Source organism: Salvelinus fontinalis, chromosome 40 (genome assembly GCF_029448725.1).
Source record: "Salvelinus fontinalis isolate EN_2023a chromosome 40, ASM2944872v1, whole genome shotgun sequence".
Classification (NCBI taxonomy): Eukaryota; Metazoa; Chordata; class Actinopteri; order Salmoniformes; family Salmonidae; genus Salvelinus; species Salvelinus fontinalis.
Window position 1 is genome coordinate 11,617,877 of NC_074704.1, and position 24,997 is coordinate 11,642,873.

Sequence of the window (24,997 nt, forward strand, 5' to 3'; positions counted from 1 at the left end):
GATTTTGACGTTATGATATTACTTACATGGCCTTTCTGCATTTCCTTACAGCTGGGACCAGTCTCGTACACCCAGGTGACAGGTTGTATGTCCTCAGGTCAATCTCATCCAGCACAGCTTTTGACATCAGCAGTGCGTTGGCCAGTGATGAGAAGTGTGAACCTGAGAGTTCTTTTCCTGTTTGCGTTCCTGACTTCAGGAACTTGTCAATGTCCTCATGTACTGAATCATCTTTCATCTCAGTCAAGCAGATGAGTAGATTGATGTACCTATCAGGTGAAACTTGCTCTACATTTGGCTCCCTGAGGTATTTCTTAATTTCGTCAACAGTCTCTGAGCTGATCTCTGTTTGTGGCAGTAGGTCTTGTAACAGTCTCTGGTTGGATTCTGTTGAGATGCCAACAAGGAAGCGGAGGAACAGGTCCAGGTGTCCATTCTCACTCTCCAAGGCTTTATCCACCATCATCTTCAGCAGCTCATGCAAGGGCAGCTCTGAAGACACATCCCCAATGAAAGACTCCAGGGCCTTGATGTTCTTGCTCACACAGCAGTGGAACACGAACAGAGCAGCAAGGAACTCCTGGAAACTCAGGTGAACAAAGCAGTAAACTTTCTTCCAATACAACCCATACTCTTCTTTGAGCATTTCTGTGCAAAACCCAGAGTACACTGAGGCTTCACTGACATCAATACCACACTCCTCCAGGTCTTTCTTATAGAATATCAGATTTCCCTTCACCAACTGTTCAAATGCAAGTTGTGCCAGTTTGATAATTATTTCTTTGTGTCTTTCTATGATTATGTCCAGATCTGTCTCATTTTTCCCATCATACTTCTTGCTTTTCAGGTTCGTCTGAATGAGCAGGAAGTGATTGTACATCTCAGTCCGAGTTGTAATATCTCCACTCTTATCTTCACTCAACATTTGCTCAAGAACCCTGGCAGTAATCCAACAGAAGACTGGTATGTGGCACATGATGTGGATGCTCCTTGATGTATTAATGTGTGAGATGATTCTCCTGGCCCGGTTCTCATCCTCAACATTCTTCTCAAAGTACTCTTCTTTCTGTTTGTCATTGAACCCTCGTACTTCTGTCACCTTGTTGATGTACTCATGGGGGACCTGATTGGCTGCTGCTGGTCGGGAGGTTATCCAGAGGAGAGCTTCGGGAAGCAGATTCCCCTCAATGAGGTTTGTCATCAACCTGTCAACTGATGATGTCTCAGTAAGATCAGTCAACTTCTTGTTCTGATGAAAACCTAATGGTAGTCTGCTTTCATCCAGACCATCAAAGATGAACATGACTTTGCAGGTATCATATATCTTTGCCTCTTCTATCTCTGTAAGTTCAGGGTGGAAGTAACGCAAAAGTCCATGAAGACTGTACTGGTCATCTTGAATCAGATTCAGCTCTCGGAGTGGGAGCACAAAGATGAAATCAACATCCTGATTAGCTTCTTCTTTAGCCCAGTCGAGGATGAACTTCTGCACAGAGACTGTTTTTCCAATGCCAGCGATGCCCTTCGTCAGCACAGTTCTGATGGGTCTCTCCTTTTCTCTCTCTTCTCCAAGTAAAGGTTTGAAGATGTCATTGCAGTTTATTGGAGTGTCTGTAGATTTTTTTGTCCTGGATGTATATTCAATCTGTCGGATCTCGTGTTCGTTATTAACCCCTTCACTATCTCCATGTGTGATGTAGAGCTGTGTGTAGATGCTGTTGAGGGGAGTTCTATCCACTGCAGTGCCTTCAAACACGAATCCAAACTTCTTCTTCAGACTGGCTTTATGTTTCTCTTTTACTCTTTGTGTGATGTCATCCACTGGAAAGAACAACACACTTTAAAACGTCAATAAGTAAAGTTACAAGAGAAATTGTGCCTGAGGAAGTCCAAAAGCATCATCAAGGACACCACAAATCCCAGCCACGAGCTGTTCACTCCCTTACCATTGGACAGATTGATACCAACAGACTCAAAAACAGTTTCTATCTACAAGCCTGCTGAACACTTTTACTGGACTGACCACCTGCACTGACTTTCCACAGCTTAGCACACATGCACTCACTCATCCACACGCACACGCAGATATACACTTATCCACACACACGCATCACAACTGCTTAATTATTATTGCTAAATACTGCACAATTTACGAAACACGTGTAAATATTGTACTATAAATTGTGCCTTCCTGTATTATACTTGTGATTAAATGTTTATTATAACCTGGGTGGTTTGTGTTCTGGATGCTGATTGGTTAAAAGCTGTGGTATATCAGATATAATAAACTGGGTGGTTCAAGCCCTTAATCCTGGTTGACTAACAGCCGTGGTATCAGACGCTATACCACGGGTATAAGAAAACATGTATTTTTACTGCTCTAATTAAGTTGGTAACCAGTTTATAATAGCAATAAAGCACCTCAGGGTTTTTGGTATATGGACAATATATCATTGCTAAGGGCTGTATCAGGCACTCCATTTGCATCGTGCATAAGAACAGCCCTTAGCCGTGGTATATTGGCAATATGCTACACCCCCCCCGGGCCATGCTGCTTAATTCTATTCCACTGAGCCATTTACTTTATGTTGTTATCTTTTCTTATTTCTTATTGTTGTTGTATCCTTTACATACAACTAATACAACTATAAAGTTGTGTGTGAGTGTACAGTATGCATTGTGTGAGGTTAGCCTTATTAACAGACATACCTCTCCTCTGCCCAATGCTCTCAGTCTGTTCATAGCCATCCACCTCTATACAGACAGGCCCACCTGGAAGGGAAGAAGAATATATTCTACTGTAATTCAAACAGACTTCAGTGAGTGGTATCATACGTGGTTTAGAGGACACTGATGAGAGAGAGAGAGTTAAAGAGAGAGAGTGAGAGAGACAGACCTACCTAGCTCCTGGATCAAATAAGGCTCGTTCTCCTGGAGGATCCTGTAGAAGGCTGATTTGACTTTAACTGTGTTTAAGACCTCGTACAGCTCCCTCATCTGTTCCTGGCTGGTCCGGGCAGCATGGACTTTAGAGTTCGCCTCACGATGGATCATATCCCTCTGGCGAAGTTTATCTGATATGGCCATCACCATGGTAACTCTCTGAATGAGCTCTGCCCTGTTATCATCCACAAATGTTGCATCTGAAGTAGAGAGAAGGACAGGTGTATGATGCACAAAGCACACACTCACACACACACACACACACACACACACACACACACACACACACACACACACACACACACACACACACACACACACACACACACACACACACACACACACACACACACACACACACACACACACACACACACACACACACACACACACACACACACACACACACACACACACACAAACACACACGCACACACACACACACACACACACACACAAACACACATGCACACACACACCGTACAAAAACATGCATGTGTTACAAACAAATCCAGGTAAGAAACACATCAATACATTATAAATATTTAGGTAACTGTACAGTATTTATTTTACATACGAGACTCATTTAAAATAGAACATATAGAAATAGTTGAAAGACAAAGCTATTTTCAGTAAAATAACCATTACTATTATTATCACTATGTATATACTATATATCTACTATCACATTATCACCTCAGATACATTACTATTATTATCACTGTGTATATACTATATATCTACTATCACATTATCACCTCAGATACATTACTTCATGAGGAGGCCATTTCTGGTGTTTCACCTCAGATACATTACTTCATGAGGAGACCATTTCTGGTGTTTCACCTCAGAAGCCTTACTTCATAAGGAGACCATTTCTGGTGTTTCACCTCAGATACATTACTTCATAAGGAGACCATTTCTGGTGTTTCACCTCAGATACATTACTTCATGAGACCATTTCTGGTGTTTCACCTCAGATACATTACTTCATGAGACAATTTCTGGTGTTTCACCTCAGATACATTACTTCATAAGGAGACCATTTCTGGTGTTTCACCTCAGTTACATTACTTCATGAGGAGACCATTTCTGGTGTTTCACCTCAGATACATTACTTCATGAGGAGACCATTTCTGGTGTTTCACCTCAGATACATTACTTCATAAGGAGACCATTTCTGGTGTTTCACCTCAGATACATTACTTCATGAGGAGACCATTTCTGGTGTTTCACCTCAGATACATTACTTCATAAGGAGACCATTTCTGGTGTTTTACCTCAGATACATTACTTCATAAGGAGACAATTTCTGGTGTTTCACCTCAGATACATTACTTCATGAGACCATTTCTGGTGTTTCACCTCAGATACATTACTTCATAAGGAGACCATTTCTGGTGTTTCACCTCAGATACATTACTTCATAAGGAGACCATTTCTGGTGTTTCACCTCAGATACATTACTTCATGAGACCATTTCTGGTGTTTCACCTCAGATACATTACTTCATAAGGAGACCATTTCTGGTGTTTCACCTCAGATACATTACTTCATAAAGCGATAATTTCTGGTGTTTCACCTCAGATACATTACTTCATGAGACCATTTCTGGTGTTTCACCTCAGATACATTACTTCATAAGGAGACCATTTCTGGTGTTTCACCTCAGATACATTACTTCATGAGGAGACCATTTCTGGTGTTTCACCTCAGAAGCCTTACTTCATAAGGAGACCATTTCTGGTGTTTCACCTCAGAAGCCTTACTTCATAAGGAGACCATTTCTGGTGTTTCACCTCAGATACATTACTTCATAAGGAGATCATTTCTGGTGTTTCACCTCAGATACATTACTTCATAAGGAGACCATTTCTGGTGTTTCACCTCAGAAGCCTTACTTCATAAGGAGACCATTTCTGGTGTTTCCCCTCAGCCATATTACTTCATAAGGAGATCATTTCTGGTGTTTCACCTCAGATACATTACTTCATAAAGAGATAATTTCTGGTGTTTCACCTCAGATACATTACTTCATGAGGAGACCATTTCTGGTGTTTCACCTCAGAAGCCTTACTTCATAAGGAGACCATTTCTGGTGTTTCACCTCAGATACATTACTTCATAAGTAGACCATTTCTGGTGTTTCACCTCAGATACATTACTTCATAAGGAGACCATTTCTGGTGTTTCACCTCAGATACATTACTTCATAAAGCGATAATTTCTGGTGTTTCACCTCAGATACATTACTTCATGAGACCATTTCTGGTGTTTCACCTCAGATACATTACTTCATAAGGAGACCATTTCTGGTGTTTCACCTCAGATACATTACTTCATGAGGAGACCATTTCTGGTGTTTCACCTCAGAAGCCTTACTTCATAAGGAGACCATTTCTGGTGTTTCACCTCAGAAGCCTTACTTCATAAGGAGACCATTTCTGGTGTTTCACCTCAGATACATTACTTCATAAGGAGATCATTTCTGGTGTTTCACCTCAGATACATTACTTCATAAGGAGACCATTTCTGGTGTTTCACCTCAGAAGCCTTACTTCATAAGGAGACCATTTCTGGTGTTTCCCCTCAGCCATATTACTTCATAAGGAGATCATTTCTGGTGTTTCACCTCAGATACATTACTTCATAAAGAGATAATTTCTGGTGTTTCACCTCAGATACATTACTTCATGAGGAGACCATTTCTGGTGTTTCACCTCAGAAGCCTTACTTCATAAGGAGACCATTTCTGGTGTTTACCTCAGATACATTACTTCATAAGTAGACCATTTCTGGTGTTTCACCTCAGATACATTACTTCATAAGGAGGCCATTTCTGGTGTTTCACCTCAGATACATTACTTCATGAGGAGACCATTTCTGGTGTTTCACCTCAGATACATTACTTCATGAGGAGACCATTTCTGGTGTTTCACCTCAGATACATTACTTCATAAGGAGACCATTTCTGGTGTTTCACCTCAGATACATTAGTTCATAAGGAGACCATTTCTGGTGTTTCACCTCAGATACATTACTTCATAAGGAGACCCTTTCTGGTGTTTCACCTCAGAACCCTTACTTCATAAGGAGACCATATCTGGTGTTTCACCTCAGATACATTACTTCATAAAGAGACCATTTCTGGTGTTTCACCTCAGATACATTAGTTCATAAGGAGACCATTTCTGGTGTTTCCCCTCAGCCACATTACTTCATAAGGAGACCATTTCTAGTGTTTCACCTCAGATACATTACTACATGAGACCATTTCTGGTGTTTCACCACAGATACATTACTACATGAGACCATTTCTGGTGTTTCACCACAGATACATTACTTCATAAGGAGACCATTTCTGGTGTTTCACCTCAGATACATTACTACATGAGACCATTTCTGGTGTTTCACCACAGATACATTACTTCATAAGGAGACCATTTCTGGTGTTTCACCTAAGATACATTACTTCATGAGGAGACCATTTCTGGTGTTTCACCTCAGCCACATTACTTCATAAGGAGACAATTTCTGGTGTTTTACCTCACATACATTTCTTCATAAGGAGACCATTTGGTTTCACCTCAAGATTAACAACTTTACTTACCACTTTCTTCAAATCTCTTCTCTGTCTCAAAACAATCAAGAGAGTTGGGGGGTCTGGAACAATAACAAACATGGATACATATTACATGTATTGTATCTGGGCACCGGTAACAGCACCCCCTTTGTCCTCAATCTGGTACTACAACATGAAGACCCCCCTTTACACTGGTAATAGCGCCCCCTGTGTCATCAACATGGTTCTACAACATGGAGACCACACTGACTTGAAGTATTTCAGGGAACTCTATCTCACATTTGGTCAAAGGACCTTGCTCCACTGTTGACATTGTCACGGTCTTCTCTCCTCCCATCAGTGTCCCCCTCTTCTCTCCTCCCTTCAGTGTCCCCCTCTTCTCTCCTCCCTTCAGTGTCCCCCTCTTCTCTCCTCCCATCAGTGTCCTCCTCTTCTCTCCTCCCTTCAGTGTCCCCCTCTTCTCTCCTCCCTTCAGTGTCCCCCTCTTCTCTCCTCCCTTCAGTGTCCTCCTCTTCTCTCCTCCCATCAGTGTCCCCCTCTTCTCTCCTCCCATCAGTGTCCTCCTCTTCTCTCCTCCCTTCAGTGTCCTCCTCTTCTCTCCTCCCTTCCGTGTCCCCCTTTTCTCTCCTCCCTTCAGTGTCCTCCTCTTCTCTCCTCCCTTCCGTGTCCCCCTTTTCTCTCCTCCCTTCAGTGTCCTCCTCTTCTCGCCTCCCTTCAGTGTTCCCCTCTTCTCTCCTCCCTTCATTGGCCTCCTCTTTTCTCCTCCCTTCAGTGTCCCCCTCTTCTCTCCTCCCTTCAGTGCCCCCCTCTTTTCTCCTCCCTGAGTGTCTCCACCAGACAGGGCTTGGGCTCTCCTCTTCTCTCCTCCTTTTGGAGCATTTGCTCCCCATCTCTTTGTCTCTACAGAGTCTTGATCTATGAGATCTGTGAGTGAACACAGAAAATAAATCCCAGTATATTGATTTGTATTATATAATATGTAGAAAAACTACTAAATACAATTGCAGATGTTTTTACAATAGCAAAATACAATTCATGAAGGATAAAAATGTGTGATTTTAATTGTATTTATATGTGTTTAGCATTGACAGAAAATGTAAATCCCCAAATAAACTTGTTGCTGTGAAGTGACTCTTAATGCAATGTCATGACTTCGACTTTCCATCTTACTGTCACAGAAACAGGAAGTGACTATGGTTGCCATTTTCATATAGAAAACCCCCAGATTCGCTTTCACAAAATGGCGCCCTAGGTGTCCAAAACAATGCATCACACTTGAAGAACTTGTGTTGTCATTTCCGGTCACAACTTGTGGACTTGTTGACGTGCTGCTTGCGGTTTGTTGCTAACGTTACTTTACTACCTGCCAACTTTACAGTTTTTACTTTTTAATTTTTAATAATCGTTTTTAATGTCTTTTTTTTTCTTCCCTCAACTTTTTCTCCCCGGACGCTTTATCTGGCCATGGTTCTACACGACCTCCACCAGCCGAAGCTAAGCAACATTAACATTATGTCTTCTAATTGCAGTCGCTGTACTCATAATATACAGGAGAACGATCGCCTTACGGCGAGGATAGCTGTGCTGCAAGCCCAGCTTCAGACGCCATTGTTAGGCAAGGGTAATTTAAGTGTAGGAAAGGATGAAACAGAGTCTGTGCCACCAGTAAGTAGAGATAGTAGTATAATCCCCTCACACAGTCCCCGCAGCTGGACAATTCTCTCATGGCTTCTGGAAGGAAGGTGTGTAGGAATGCTCAACCGGTGTCGCTCATTCAGCCGACAGAAACTTTCAAGACTCATCTCTTCTGAATATCTCTTTAAGCATCAGGTTCATAATGATGCTGTGGATGATGAACTAAACCCCTCAGACACATCAAAGACACAGTCGTCCTTCTGAATTGAGCTGCAGGACAAGAAGTAAACTGCTTAGAGATGTCACCATGAGGCCATTAATAAGATAATTACAATTAGCTTTTCGCTTTAGCACCATCTGTACCTATTAGAGCAGATGTAGTCTGACGTGTGGAAGTCAGCTGTCTGTACCTAATAGAGCAGATGTAGTCTGACGTGTGGAAGTCAGCTGTCTGTACCTAATAGAGCAGATGTAGTCTGATGTGTGGAAGTCAGCTGTCTGTACCTAATAGAGCAGATGTAGTCTGACGTGTGGAAGTCAGCTGTCTGTACCTAATAGAGCAGATGTAGTCTGACGTGTGGAAGTCAGCCATCTGTACATAATAGAGCAGATGTAGTCTGATGTGTGGAAGTCATCCATCTGTACCTAATAGAGCAGATGTAGTCTGACGTGTGGAAGTCAGCCATCTGTACCTAATAGAGCAGATGTAGTCTGACGTGTGGAAGTCATCCATCTGTACCTAATAGAGCAGATGTAGTCTGACGTGTGTAAGTCAGCCATCTGTACCTAATAGAGCAGATGTAGTCTGACGTGTGGAAGTCAGCCATCTGTACATAATAGAGCAGATGTAGTCTGATGTGTGGAAGTCATCCATCTGTACCTAATAGAGCAGATGTAGTCTGACGTGTGGAAGTCAGCCATCTGTACCTAATAGAGCAGATGTAGTCTGACGTGTGGAAGTCAGCCATCTGTACATAATAGAGCAGATGTAGTCTGATGTGTGGAAGTCATCCATCTGTACCTAATAGAGCAGATGTAGTCTGACGTGTCTAAGTCAGCTGTCTGTATCTAATAGAGCAGATGTAGTCTGATGTGTGGAAGTCAGCCATCTGTACCTAATAGAGCAGATGTAGTCTGACGTGTGGAAGTCAGCCGTCTGTACCTAATAGAGCAGATGTAGTCTGACGTGTGGAAGTCAGCCATCTGTACCTAATAGAGCAGATGTAGTCTGACGTGTGGAAGTCAGCCATCTGTACCTAATAGAGCAAATGTAGTCTGACGTGTGGAAGTCAGCCATCTGTACCTAATAGAGCAGATGTAGTCTGACGTGTTGAAGTCAGCCATCTGTACCTATTAGAGCAGATGTAGTCTGACGTGTGGAAGTCAGACATCTGTACCTAATAGAGCAGATGTAGTCTGACGTGTGGAAGTCAGCCATCTGTATCTAATAGAGCAGATGTAGTCTGACGTGTGGAAGTCAGCCATCTGTATCTAATAGAGCAGATGTAGTCTGACGTGTGGAAGTCAGCCGTCTGTACCTAATAGAGCAGATGTAGTCAGACGTGTGGAAGTCAGCCATCTGTACCTAATAGAGCAGATGTAGTCTGACGTGTGGAAGTCAGCCATCTGTACCTAATAGAGCAGATGTAGTCTGACGTGTGGAAGTCAGCCGTCTGTACCTAATAGAGCAGATGTAGTCTGACGTGTGGAAGTCAGCCATCTGTACCTAATAGAGCAGATGTAGTCTGACGTGTGGAAGTCAGCCATCTGTATCTAATAGAGCAGAAGTAGCCTGAAGTGGGGAAGTCAGCCATCTGTATCTAAAAGAGCAGATGTAGTCTGACGTGTGGAAGTCAGCCATCTGTACCTATTAGAGCAGATGTAGTCTGACGTGTGGAAGTCAGCCATCTGTACCTAATAGAGCAGATGTAGTCTGACGTGTGGAAGTCAGCCATCTGTACCTATTAGAGCAGATGTAGTCTGACGAGTGGAAGTCAGCCATCTGTACCTATTAGAGCAGATGTAGTCTGACGTGTGGAAGTCAGCCATCTGTAACTAATAGAGCAGATGTAGCCTGAAGTGGGGAAGTCAGCCATCTGTACATAATAGAGCAGATGTAGTCTGACGTGTGGAAGTCAGCCGTCTGTATCTAATAGAGCAGATGTAGTCTGATGTGTGGAAGTCAGCTTTCTGTACCCAATAGAGCAGATGTAGTCTGACGTGTGGAAGTCAGCCATCTGTACCTAATAGGGCAGATGTAGTCTGACGTGTGGAAGTCAGCTGTCTGTATCTAATAGAGCAGATGTAGTCTGATGTGTGGAAGTCATCCATCTGTACCTAATAGAGCAGATGTAGTCTGACGTGTGGAAGTCATCCATCTGTACCTAATAGAGCAGATGTAGTCTGACGTGTGGAAGTCATCCATCTGTACCTAATAGAGCAGATGTAGTCTGACGTGTGTAAGCCAGCCGTCTGTACCTAATAGAGCAGATGTAGTCTGTCGTGTGGAAGTCAGCCATCTGTACCTAATAGAGCAGATGTAGTCTGACGTATGGAAGTCAGCCATCTGTACCTATTAGAGCAGTTGTAGTCTGACGTGTGGAAGTCAGCCGTCTGTACCTAATAGAGCAGATGTAGTCTGACGTGTGGAAGTCAGCCATCTGTACCTAATAGAGCAGATGTAGTCTGACTTGTGGAAGTCAGCCGTCTGTACCTGTTAGAGCAGATGTAGTCTGACGTGTGGAAGTCAGCCATCTGTACCTAATAGAGCATATGTAGTCTGACGTGTGGAAGTCAGCCATCTGTATCTAATAGAGCAGATGTAGTCTGACGTGTGGAAGTCAGCCATCTGTATCTAATAGAGTAGATGTAGTCTGACGTGTGGAAGTCAGCCATCTGTACCTAATAGAGCAGATGTAGCATGACGTGTGGAAGTCAGCCATCTGTACCTAATAGAGCAGATGTAGTCTGACGTGTGGAAGTCATCCATTTGTACCTAATAGAGCAGATGTAGTCTGACGTGTGGAAGTCATCCATCTGTCGCTAATAGAGCAGATGTAGTCTGAAGTGGGGAAGTCAGCCATCTGTACCTAATAGAGCAGATGTAGTCTGACGTGTGTAAGTCAGCCGTCTGTACCTAATAGAGCAGATGTAGTCTGTCGTGTGGAAGTCAGCCGTCTGTACCTAATAGAGCAGATGTAGTCTGACGTATGGAAGTCAGCCATCTGTACCTATTAGAGCAGATGTAGTCTGACGTGTGGAAGTCATCCTTCTGTACCTAATAGAGCAGATATAGTCTGACGTGTGGAAGTCATCCATCTGTACCTAATAGAGCAGATGTAGTCTGACGTGTGGAAGTCATCCATCTGTACCTAATAGAGCAGATGTAGTCTGACGTGTGTAAGTCAGCCGTCTGTACCTAATAGAGCAGTTGTAGTCTGACGTGTGGAAGTCAGCCGTCTGTACCTAATAGAGCAGATGTAGTCTGACGTGTGGAAGTCAGCCATCTGTACCTAATAGAGCAGATGTAGTCTGACGTGTGGAAGTCAGCCATCTGTACCTAATAGAGCAGATGTAGTCTGACGTGTGGAAGTCAGCCGTCTGTACCTAATAGAGCAGATGTAGTCTGACGTGTGGAAGTCATCCATCTGTACCTATTAGAGCAGATGTAGTCTGACGTGTGGAAGTCAGCCATCTGTACCTAATAGAGCAAATGTAGTCTGATGTGTGGAAGTCAGCCATCTGTACCTAATAGCGAGATGTAGTCTGACGTGTGGAAGTCAGCCATCTGTACCTAATAGAGAGATGTAGTCTGACGTGTGGAAGTCAGCCATCTGTACCTAATAGAGAGATGTAGTCTGACGTGTGGAAGTCAGCCATTTGTATCTAATAGAGCAGATGTAGTCTGACGTGTGGAAGTCATCCATCTGTACCTAATAGAGCAGATGTAGTCTGACGTGTGTAAGTCAGCCGTCTGTACCTAATAGAGCAGTTGTAGTCTGACGTGTGGAAGTCAGCCGTCTGTACCTAATAGAGCAGATGTAGTCTGACGTGTGGAAGTCAGCCATCTGTACCTAATAGAGCAGATGTAGTCTGACGTGTGGAAGTCAGCCATCTGTACCTAATAGAGCAGATGTAGTCTGACGTGTGGAAGTCAGCCGTCTGTACCTAATAGAGCAGATGTAGTCTGACGTGTGGAAGTCATCCATCTGTACCTATTAGAGCAGATGTAGTCTGACGTGTGGAAGTCAGCCATCTGTACCTAATAGAGCAAATGTAGTCTGATGTGTGGAAGTCAGCCATCTGTACCTAATAGCGAGATGTAGTCTGACGTGTGGAAGTCAGCCATCTGTACCTAATAGAGAGATGTAGTCTGACGTGTGGAAGTCAGCCATCTGTACCTAATAGAGAGATGTAGTCTGACGTGTGGAAGTCAGCCATCTGTACCTAATAGAGAGATGTAGTCTGACGTGTGGAAGTCAGCCATTTGTATCTAATAGAGCAGATGTAGTCTGACGTGTGGAAGTCATCCATCTGTACCTAATAGAGCAGATGTAGTCTGACGTGTGGAAGTCAGCCGTCTGTACCTAATAGAGCAGATGTAGTCTGACGTGTGGAAGTCAGCCATCTGTACCTAATAGAGAGATGTAGTCTGACGTGTGGAAGTCAGCCATCTGTACCTAATAGAGCAGATGTAGTCTGACGTGTGGAAGTCAGCCATCTGTATCTAATAGAGCAGATGTAGTCTGACGTGTGGAAGTCATCCATTTGTACCTAATAGAGCAGATGTAGTCTGACGTGTGGAAGTCAGCCGTCTGTACCTAATAGAGCAGATGTAGTCTGACGTGTGGAAGTCAGCCATCTGTACCTAATAGAGCAGATGTAGTCTGACGTGTGGAAGTCAGCCGTCTGTACCTAATAGAGCAGATGTAGTCTGACGTGTGGAAGTCATCCATCTGTACCTATTAGAGCAGATGTAGTCTGACGTGTGGAAGTCAGCCATCTGTACCTAATAGAGCAGATGTAGTCTGACGTGTGGAAGTCATCCATCTGTACCTATTAGAACAGATGTAGTCTGACGTGTGGAAGTCAGCCATCTGTACCTAATAGAGAGATGTAGTCTGACGTGTGGAAGTCAGCCATCTGTATCTAATAGAGCAGATGTAGTCTGACGTGTGGAAGTCAACCATCTGTATCTAATAGAGTAGATGTAGTCTGACGTGTGGAAGTCAGCCATCTGTACCTAATAGAGCAGATGTAGTCTGACGTGTGGAAGTCAGCCGTCTGTACCTAATAGAGCAGATGTAGTCTGACGTGTGGAAGTCAGCCATCTGTACCTAATAGAGCAGATGTAGTCTGACGTGTGGAAGTCAGCCATCTGTACCTAATAGAGAGATGTAGTCTGACGTGTGGAAGTCAGCCATCTGTACCTAATAGAGCAGATGTAGTCTGACGTGTGGAAGTCAGCCATCTGTACCTAATAGAGCAGATGTAGTCTGACGTGTGGAAGTCAGCCGTCTGTACCTAATAGAGCAGATGTAGTCTGACGTGTGGAAGTCATCCATCTGTACCTATTAGAGCAGATGTAGTCTGACGTGTGGAAGTCAGCCATCTGTACCTAATAGAGCAAATGTAGTCTGATGTGTGGAAGTCAGCCATCTGTACCTAATAGCGAGATGTAGTCTGACGTGTGGAAGTCAGCCATCTGTACCTAATAGAGAGATGTAGTCTGACGTGTGGAAGTCAGCCATCTGTACCTAATAGAGAGATGTAGTCTGACGTGTGGAAGTCAGCCATCTGTACCTAATAGAGAGATGTAGTCTGACGTGTGGAAGTCAGCCATTTGTATCTAATAGAGCAGATGTAGTCTGACGTGTGGAAGTCATCCATCTGTACCTAATAGAGCAGATGTAGTCTGACGTGTGGAAGTCAGCCGTCTGTACCTAATAGAGCAGATGTAGTCTGACGTGTGGAAGTCAGCCATCTGTACCTAATAGAGAGATGTAGTCTGACGTGTGGAAGTCAGCCATCTGTACCTAATAGAGCAGATGTAGTCTGACGTGTGGAAGTCAGCCATCTGTATCTAATAGAGCAGATGTAGTCTGACGTGTGGAAGTCATCCATTTGTACCTAATAGAGCAGATGTAGTCTGACGTGTGGAAGTCAGCCGTCTGTACCTAATAGAGCAGATGTAGTCTGACGTGTGGAAGTCAGCCATCTGTACCTAATAGAGCAGATGTAGTCTGACGTGTGGAAGTCAGCCGTCTGTACCTAATAGAGCAGATGTAGTCTGACGTGTGGAAGTCATCCATCTGTACCTATTAGAGCAGATGTAGTCTGACGTGTGGAAGTCAGCCATCTGTACCTAATAGAGCAGATGTAGTCTGACGTGTGGAAGTCATCCATCTGTACCTATTAGAACAGATGTAGTCTGACGTGTGGAAGTCAGCCATCTGTACCTAATAGAGAGATGTAGTCTGACGTGTGGAAGTCAGCCATCTGTATCTAATAGAGCAGATGTAGTCTGACGTGTGGAAGTCAACCATCTGTATCTAATAGAGTAGATGTAGTCTGACGTGTGGAAGTCAGCCATCTGTACCTAATAGAGCAGATGTAGTCTGACGTGTGGAAGTCAGCCGTCTGTACCTAATAGAGCAGATGTAGTCTGACGTGTGGAAGTCAGCCATCTGTACCTAATAGAGCAGATGTAGTCTGACGTGTGGAAGTCAGCCATCTGTACCTAATAGAGAGATGTAGTCTGACGTGTGGAAGTCAGCCATCTGTACCTAATAGAGCAGATGTAGTCTGACGTGTGGAAGTCAGCCATTTGTATCTAATAGAGCAGATGTAGTCTGACGTGTGGAAGTCATCCATCTGTACCTAATAGAGCAGATGTAGTCTGACGTGTGGAAGTCAGCCGTCTGTACCTAATAGAGCAGATGTAGTCTGACGTGTGGAAGTCATCCATCTGTACCTAATAGAGCAGATGTAGTCTGACATGTGGAAGTCATCCATCTGTACCTATTAGAGCAGATGTAGTCTGACGTGTGGAAGTCAGCCATCTGTACCTATTAGAGCAGATGTAGTCTGACGTGTGGAAGTCAGCCGTCTGTACCTAATAGAGCAGATGTAGTCTGACGTGTGGAAGTCATCCATCTGTACCAATTAGAGCAGATGTAGTCTGACGTGTGGAAGTCAGCCATCTGTACCTAATAGAGCAGATGTAGTCTGACGTGTGGAAGTCAGCCATCTGTATCTAATAGAGCAGATGTAGTCTGATGTGTGGAAGTCAGCTTTCTGTACCTAATAGAGCAGATGTAGTCTGACGTGTGGAAGTCAGCCATCTGTACCTAATAGAGCAGATGTAGTCTGATGTGTGGAAGTCAGCCATCTGTATCTAATAGAGCAGATGTAGTCTGACGTGTGGAAGTCAGCCGTCTGTATCTAATAGAGCAGATGTAGTCTGACGTGTGGAAGTCATCCATCTGTACCTAATAGAGCAGATATAGTCTGACGTGTGGAAGTCATCCATCTGTACCTAATAGAGCAGATGTAGTCTGACGTGTGGAAGTCATCCATCTGTACCTAATAGAGCAGATGTAGTCTGACGTGTGTAAGTCAGCCGTCTGTACCTAATAGAGCAGATGTAGTCTGACGTGTGGAAGTCAGCCGTCTGTACCTAATAGAGCAGATGTAGTCTGACGTGTGGAAGTCAGCTGTCTGTACCTAATAGAGCAGATGTAGTCTGACGTGTGGAAGTCAGCCGTCTGTACCTAATAGAGCAGATGTAGTCTGACGTGTGGAAGTCAGCCATCTGTACCTAATAGAGCAGATGTAGTCTGACGTGTGGAAGTCAGCCGTCTGTACCTAATAGAGCAGATGTAGTATGACGTGTGGAAGTCATCCATCTGTACCTATTAGAGCAGATGTAGTCTGACGTGTGGAAGTCAGCCGTCTGTACCTAATAGAGCAGATGTAGTCTGATGTGTGGAAGTCAGCCATCTGTACCTAATAGAGCAGATGTAGTCTGACGTGTGGAAGTCATGCATCTGTACCTAATAGAGAGATGTAGTCTGACGTGTGGAAGTCAGCCATCTGTACCTAATAGAGCAGATGTAGCCTGACGTGTGGAAGTCAGCCATTTGTATCTAATAGAGCAGATGTAGTCTGACGTGTGGAAGTCATCCATCTGTACCTAATAGAGCAGATGTAGTCTGACGTGTGGAAGTCAGCCGTCTGTACCTAATAGAGCAGATGTAGTCTGACGTGTGGAAGTCAGCCATCTGTACCTATTAGAGCAGATGTAGTCTGACATGTGGAAGTCAGCCATCTGTACCTAATAGACAGATGTAGTCTGACGTGTGGAAGTCATCCATCTGTACCTATTAGAACAGATGTAGTCTGACGTGTGGAAGTCAGCCATCTGTACCTATTAGAGAGATGTAGTCTGACGTGTGGAAGTCAGCCATCTGTATCTAATAGAGCAGATGTAGTCTGACGTGTGGAAGTCAACCATCTGTATCTAATAGAGTAGATGTAGTCTGACGTGTGGAAGTCAGCCATCTGTACCTAATAGAGCAGATGTAGTCTGACATGTGTAAGTCAGCCGTCTGTACCTAATAGAGCAGATGTAGTCTGACGTGTGGAAGTCAGCCGTCTGTATCTAATAGAGCAGATGTAGTCTGACGTGTGGAAGTCAGCCATCTGTACCTAATAGAGCAGATGTAGTCTGACGTGTGGAAGTCATCCATCTGTACCTATTAGAGCAGATGTAGTCTGACGTGTGGAAGTCAGCCATCTGTACCTAATAGAGCAGATGTAGTCTGACGTGTGGAAGTCATCCATCTGTACCTATTAGAGCAGATGTAGTCTGACGTGTGGAAGTCAGCCATCTGTACCTAATAGAGCAGATGTAGTCTGACGTGTGGAAGTCAGCCATCTGTATCTAATAGAGCAGATGTAGTCTGATGTGTGGAAGTCAGCTTTCTGTACCTAATAGAGCAGATGTAGTCTGACGTGTGGAAGTCAGCCATCTGTACCTAATAGAGCAGATGTAGTCTGACGTGTGGAAGTCAGCCGTCTGTATCTAATAGAGCAGATGTAGTCTGACGTGTGGAAGTCAGCCATCTGTACCTAATAGAGAGATGTAGTCTGACGTGTGGAAGTCAGCCATCTGTATCTAATAGAGCAGATGTAGTCTGACGTGTGGAAGTCAACCATCTGTACCTATTAGAGCAGATGTAGTCTGACGTGTGGAAGTCAGCCATCTGTACCTAATAGAGCAGATGTAGTCTGACGTGTGGAAGTCAGCCATCTGTACCTAATAGAGCAGATGTAGTCTGACGTGTGGAAGTCAGCCGTCTGTATCTAATAGAGCAGATGTAGTCTGACGTGTGGAAGTCAGCCATCTGTACCTAATAGAGAGATGTAGTCTGACGTGTGGAAGTCAGCCATCTGTATCTAATAGAGCAGATGTAGTCTGACGTGTGGAAGTCAACCATCTGTATCTAATAGAGTAGATGTAGTCTGACGTGTGGAAGTCAGCCATCTGTACCTAATAGAGCAGATGTAGTCTGACGTGTGGAAGTCAGCCGTCTGTACCTAATAGAGCAGATGTAGTCTGACGTGTGGAAGTCATTCATCTGTACCTATTAGAGCAGATGTAGTCTGACGTGTGGAAGTCAGCCATCTGTACCTAATAGAGCAGATGTAGTCTGACGTGTGGAAGTCATCCATCTGTACCTATTAGAGCAGATGTAGTCTGACGTGTGGAAGTCAGCCATCTGTACCTAATAGAGCAGATGTAGTCTGACGTGTGGAAGTCATCCATCTGTACCTATTAGAGCAGATGTAGTCTGACGTGTGGAAGTCAGCCATCTGTACCTAATAGAGCAGATGTAGTCTGACGTGTGGAAGTCAGCCATCTGTATCTAATAGAGCAGATGTAGTCTGATGTGTGGAAGTCAGCTTTCTGTACCTAATAGAGCAGATGTAGTCTGACGTGTGGAAGTCAGCCATCTGTACCTAATAGAGCAGATGTAGTCTGACGTGTGGAAGTCAGCTGTCTGTATCTAATAGAGCAGATGTAGTCTGACGTGTGGAAGTCATCCATCTGTACCTAATAGAGCAGATGTAGTCTGACGTGTGGAAGTCAGCCATCTGTATCTAATAGAGCAGATGTAGTCTGACGTGTGGAAGTCATCCATCTGTACCTAATAGAGCAGATGTAGTCTGACGTGTGGAAGTCAGCCGTCTGTACCTAATAGAGCAGATGTAGTCTGACGTGTGGAAGTCAGCCATCTGTACCTAATAGAGCAGATGTAGTCTGACGTGTGGAAGTCAGCCGTCTGTACCTAATAGAGCAGATGTAGTCTGACGTGTGGAAGTCATCCATCTGTACCTATTAGAGCAGATGTAGTCTGACGTGTGGAAGTCAGCCATCTGTACCTAATAGAGCAGATGTAGTCTGACGTGTGGAAGTCATCCATCTGTACCTATTAGAACAGATGTAGTCTGACGTGTGGAAGTCAGCCATCTGTACCTAATAGAGAGATGTAGTCTGACGTGTGGAAGTCAGCCATCTGTATCTAATAGAGCAGATGTAGTCTGACGTGTGGAAGTCAGCTGTCTGTACCTAATAGAGCAGATGTAGTCTGACGTGTGGAAGTCAGCCATCTGTACCTAATAGAGCAGATGTAGTCTGACGTGTGGAAGTCAGCCGTCTGTACCTAATAGAGCAGATGTAGTCTGACGTGTGGAAGTCAGCCATCTGTACCTAATAGAGCAGATGTAGTCTGACGTGTGGAAGTCAGCCGTCTGTACCTAATAGAGCAGATGTAGTCTGACGTGTGGAAGTCAGCCATCTGTACCTAATAGAGCAGATGTAGTCTGACGTGTGGAAGTCAGCCATCTGTACCTAATAGAGAGATGTAGTCTGACGTGTGGAAGTCAGCCATCTGTACCTAATAGAGCAGATGTAGTCTGACGTGTGGAAGTCAGCCATTTGTATCTAATAGAGCAGATGTAGTCTGACGTGTGGAAGTCATCCATCTGTACCTAATAGAGCAGATGTAGTCTGACGTGTGGAAGTCAGCCGTCTGTACCTAATAGAGCAGATGTAGTCTGACGTGTGGAAGTCATCCATCTGTACCTAATAGAGCAGATGTAGTCTGACATGTGGAAGTCATCCATCTGTACCTATTAGAGCAGATGTAGTCTGACGTGTGGAAGTCAGCCATCTGTACCTATTAGAGCAGATGTAGTCTGACGTGTGGAAGTCAGCCGTCTGTACCTAATAGAGCAGATGTAGTCTGACGTGTGGAAGTCATCCATCTGTACCTATTAGAGCAGATGTAGTCTGACGTGTGGAAGTCAGCCATCTGTACCTAATAGAGCAGATGTAGTCTGACGTGTGGAAGTCAGCCATCTGTATCTAATAGAGCAGATGTAGTCTGATGTGTGGAAGTCAGCTTTCTGTACCTAATAGAGCAGATGTAGTCTGACGTGTGGAAGTCAGCCATCTGTACCTAATAGAGCAGATGTAGTCTGATGTGTGGAAGTCAGCCATCTGTATCTAATAGAGCAGATGTAGTCTGACGTGTGGAAGTCAGCCGTCTGTATCTAATAGAGCAGATGTAGTCTGACGTGTGGAAGTCATCCATCTGTACCTAATAGAGCAGATATAGTCTGACGTGTGGAAGTCATCCATCTGTACCTAATAGAGCAGATGTAGTCTGACGTGTGGAAGTCATCCATCTGTACCTAATAGAGCAGATGTAGTCTGACGTGTGTAAGTCAGCCGTCTGTACCTAATAGAGCAGATGTAGTCTGACGTGTGGAAGTCAGCCGTCTGTACCTAATAGAGCAGATGTAGTCTGACGTGTGGAAGTCAGCTGTCTGTACCTAATAGAGCAGATGTAGTCTGACGTGTGGAAGTCAGCCGTCTGTACCTAATAGAGCAGATGTAGTATGACGTGTGGAAGTCATCCATCTGTACCTATTAGAGCAGATGTAGTCTGACGTGTGGAAGTCAGACGTCTGTACCTAATAGAGCAGATGTAGTCTGACGTGTGGAAGTCAGCCATCTGTACCTAATAGAGCAGATGTAGTCTGACGTGTGGAAGTCAGCCGTCTGTACCTAATAGAGCAGATGTAGTCTGACGTGTGGAAGTCAGCCGTCTGTATCTAATAGAGCAGATGTAGTCTGACGTGTGGAAGTCAGCCATCTGTACCTAATAGAGCAGATGTAGTCTGACGTGTGGAAGTCATCCATCTGTACCTATTAGAGCAGATGTAGTCTGACGTGTGGAAGTCAGCCATCTGTACCTAATAGAGCAGATGTAGTCTGACGTGTGGAAGTCATCCATCTGTACCTATTAGAGCAGATGTAGTCTGACGTGTGGAAGTCAGCCATCTGTACCTATTAGAGCAGATGTAGTCTGACGTGTGGAAGTCAGCCGTCTGTACCTAATAGAGCAGATGTAGTCTGACGTGTGGAAGTCAGCCATCTGTACCTAATAGAGCAGATGTAGCCTGACGTGTGGAAGTCAGCCATTTGTATCTAATAGAGCAGATGTAGTCTGACGTGTGGAAGTCATCCATCTGTACCTAATAGAGCAGATGTAGTCTGACGTGTGGAAGTCAGCCGTCTGTACCTAATAGAGCAGATGTAGTCTGACGTGTGGAAGTCAGCCATCTGTACCTATTAGAGCAGATGTAGTCTGACATGTGGAAGTCAGCCATCTGTACCTAATAGACAGATGTAGTCTGACGTGTGGAAGTCATCCATCTGTACCTATTAGAACAGATGTAGTCTGACGTGTGGAAGTCAGCCATCTGTACCTATTAGAGAGATGTAGTCTGACGTGTGGAAGTCAGCCATCTGTATCTAATAGAGCAGATGTAGTCTGACGTGTGGAAGTCAACCATCTGTATCTAATAGAGTAGATGTAGTCTGACGTGTGGATGTCAGCCATCTGTACCTAATAGAGCAGATGTAGTCTGACGTGTGGAAGTCAGCCGTCTGTACCTAATAGAGCAGATGTAGTCTGACGTGTGGAAGTCAGCCGTCTGTATCTAATAGAGCAGATGTAGTCTGACGTGTGGAAGTCAGCCATCTGTACCTAATAGAGCAGATGTAGTCTGACGTGTGGAAGTCATCCATCTGTACCTATTAGAGCAGATGTAGTCTGACGTGTGGAAGTCAGCCATTTGTACCTAATAGAGCAGATGTAGTCTGACGTGTGGAAGTCATCCATCTGTACCTATTAGAGCAGATGTAGTCTGACGTGTGGAAGTCAGCCATCTGTACCTAATAGAGCAGATGTAGTCTGACGTGTGGAAGTCAGCCATCTGTATCTAATAGAGCAGATGTAGTCTGATGTGTGGAAGTCAGCTTTCTGTACCTAATAGAGCAGATGTAGTCTGACGTGTGGAAGTCAGCCATCTGTACCTAATAGAGCAGATGTAGTCTGACGTGTGGAAGTCAGCCGTCTGTATCTAATAGAGCAGATGTAGTCTGATGTGTGGAAGTCAGCCATCTGTACCTAATAGAGAGATGTAGTCTGACGTGTGGAAGTCAGCCATCTGTATCTAATAGAGCAGATGTAGTCTGACGTGTGGAAGTCAACCATCTGTATCTAATAGAGTAGATGTAGTCTGACGTGTGGAAGTCAGCCATCTGTACCTAATAGAGCAGATGTAGTCTGACGTGTGGAAGTCAGCCGTCTGTACCTAATAGAGCAGATGTAGTCTGACGTGTGGAAGTCATTCATCTGTACCTATTAGAGCAGATGTAGTCTGACGTGTGGAAGTCAGCCATCTGTACCTAATAGAGCAGATGTAGTCTGACGTGTGGAAGTCATCCATCTGTACCTATTAGAGCAGATGTAGTCTGACGTGTGGAAGTCAGCCATCTGTACCTAATAGAGCAGATGTAGTCTGACGTGTGGAAGTCATCCATCTGTACCTATTAGAGCAGATGTAGTCTGACGTGTGGAAGTCAGCCATCTGTACCCAATAGAGCAGATGTAGTCTGACGTGTGGAAGTCAGCCATCTGTATCTAATAGAGCAGATGTAGTCTGATGTGTGGAAGTCAGCTTTCTGTACCTAATAGAGCAGATGTAGTCTGACGTGTGGAAGTCAGCCATCTGTACCTAATAGAGCAGATGTAGTCTGACGTGTGGAAGTCAGCTGTCTGTATCTAATAGAGCAGATGTAGTCTGACGTGTGGAAGTCATCCATCTGTATCTAATAGAGCAGATGTAGTCTGACGTGTGGAAGTCAGCCGTCTGTACCTAATAGAGCAGATGTAGTCTGACGTGTGGAAGTCAGCCATCTGTACCTAATAGAGCAGATGTAGTCTGACGTGTGGAAGTCAGCCGTCTGTACCTAATAGAGCAGATGTAGTCTGACGTGTGGAAGTCATCCATCTGTACCTATTAGAGCAGATGTAGTCTGACGTGTGGAAGTCAGCCATCTGTACCTAATAGAGCAGATGTAGTCTGATGTGTGGAAGTCAGCCATCTGTATCTAATAGAGCAGATGTAGTCTGACGTGTGGAAGTCATGCATCTGTACCTAATAGAGAGATGTAGTCTGACGTGTGGAAGTCAGCCATCTGTACCTAATAGAGCAGATGTAGTCTGACGTGTGGAAGTCAGCCATTTGTATCTAATAGAGCAGATGTAGTCTGACGTGTGGAAGTCATCCATCTGTACCTAATAGAGCAGATGTAGTCTGACGTGTGGAAGTCAGCCGTCTGTACCTAATAGAGCAGATGTAGTCTGACGTGTTGAAGTCAGCCATCTGTACCTAATAGAGCAGATGTAGTCTGACGTGTGGAAGTCATCCATCTGTACCTAATAGAGCAGATGTAGTCTGATGTGTGGAAGTCAGCCGTCTGTACCTAATAGAGCAGATGTAGTCTGACGTGTGGAAGTCAGCCATCTGTACCTAATAGAGCAGATGTAGTCTGACGTGTGGAAGTCAGCCATCTGTACCTAATAGAGCAGATGTAGTCTGACGTGTGGAAGTCAGCCATCTGTACCTAATAGAGCAGATGTAGTCTGACGTGTGGAAGTCATCCATCTGTACCTATTAGAGCAGATGTAGTCTGACGTGTGGAAGTCAGCCATCTGTACCTAATAGAGCAGATGTAGTCTGACGTGTGGAAGTCATCCATCTGTACCTATTAGAGCAGATGTAGTCTGACGTGTGGAAGTCAGCCATCTGTACCTAATAGAGCAGATGTAGTCTGACGTGTGGAAGTCATCCATCTGTACCTATTAGAGCAGATGTAGTCTGACGTGTAGAAGTCAGCTGTCTGGCAGGAGAGACTCATTGGGAGGGAGAAGTTCTGACTGAATGGACATTTGAGAACTAGAACGGTACATTTACTGTGTTCTTTTTTAATTGACCAATGACAAGTGGCCGCCACTGGTCCCCCCCAAAAAAATTCATCACCTGAACAGTGGCCAAAACTCTCTCTCTGTCTTACTACAGTATGTGTAGCCTCTGTATCTGATGCTGTCTGGCCAAAACTCTCTCTCTGTCTTACTACAGTATGTGTAGCCTCTGTATCTGATGCTGTCTGGCCAAAACTCTCTCTCTGTCTTACTACAGTATGTGTAGCCTCTGTATCTGATGCTGTCTGGCCAAAACTAAAAAGAGTACGTCTTTTCAGAAAAATGGTCTACACACTCTGTGACAGAGGAGCGTTGTTTCGCTCGCTTGGACGCTTTATCTAAGATAGATTTTCTGTTGACCCGCTTCTTGGTCAAATTAAAATACACATTTTGGACGAGCAAGGAGGAACGGTAGGGCGGACCAGGCCCCCTAAGGCAAGCCCGTAACGCCGGCCCTGCCTTTTATTGACACCTGTGGTGCATATGTACAGTAACAGTAATGGACAGTTAAGGCAGAACATTATTCAAGTTTGTTGAACTGGAATTCATGGGCATCTCTGCTGAAACCAACAAAGTCATAGAGAAAGTCCTGTACAGGGAAGAAATTCCATCTACTTTCACACCTGTTCATAATGAAATCAGAGATAGAGCGCCCTCTACAGGTCAGATGACAGAAACACATTCACAGACGCACTACGGCAGATATACTGTGCCGGAATCCTACTACCCAATCACATACATATCACTACACATCCAGATGGGAGGATGCTGTCTAGAGAGGAGAGCCACAGTCATTCTACCACTGGAGGGCGATTTCCCTCCATATCAGACTTTGTGTCTCGTGACACAACCTGACTACATGGGAGAATCTCAATTGGTAACGCCCTTGTGTCCTCTCCTCGTCTCCTTCTCAAAACCCATTGGAGGAGAAGGTCAGAGGGGAGGGACTTCCCAATGGCTCCTGACAGATGAATGTAACTCTTCACCTAGTACAACCAAAGACTGAATCCTAGCAATTATGGGTGACATTTTCCAGGTGCAAAACTGTTCATAACGTTCACAATGTTGCTGTGAAGTGACTTCATGCAATGACATGACTTTGACTTTTGATTTTACTGCAGAAACAGAAAGTGACTAGGGGCACCATTTTTGTGGTGCAAAAGAGCACAGATCTGTGTAAAAAAAGTTTATATATATTTTATTTTTTTGCTATTTTATGTGTGAGTAACAATGCAACAAACTTGAAGAAGGACAAAGCAAGATATTCTGACAAAAATGGCTATAAATAAGGAAATAATACATTTGTCAACAAACAAAACAGGTTTGGGGGTTAGTGAATAGGATGAATTTTAAATTACGCCTCTTCTTTCTCTCCTCTTTTACCTCCTTTCTCACTCATCCATATTCCTCTCTTCTTCTCTACATTTTCCTC

At 44.2% G+C, this 24,997-nt stretch overlaps 1 protein-coding gene across 1 annotated transcript in view; it reads right to left on the reverse strand.

The window, feature by feature from the left end:
* LOC129839984 (NACHT, LRR and PYD domains-containing protein 3-like) overlaps positions 1-24,997 on the reverse strand; it is a 49,515-nt gene that overhangs the window by 20,996 nt on the left and 3,522 nt on the right. The window contains exons 2-6 of the mRNA XM_055907745.1: positions 6,806-7,450; positions 6,554-6,606; positions 2,901-3,143; positions 2,710-2,772; positions 27-1,821 (exon numbers count right to left, since the gene is read on the reverse strand). Of these exons, the coding sequence (XP_055763720.1) occupies positions 27-1,821; positions 2,710-2,772; positions 2,901-3,143; positions 6,554-6,606; positions 6,806-7,416 (2,765 nt within the window). The 5' untranslated portion in view covers positions 7,417-7,450. The remainder of the gene's footprint in view (positions 1-26; positions 1,822-2,709; positions 2,773-2,900; positions 3,144-6,553; positions 6,607-6,805; positions 7,451-24,997) is intronic.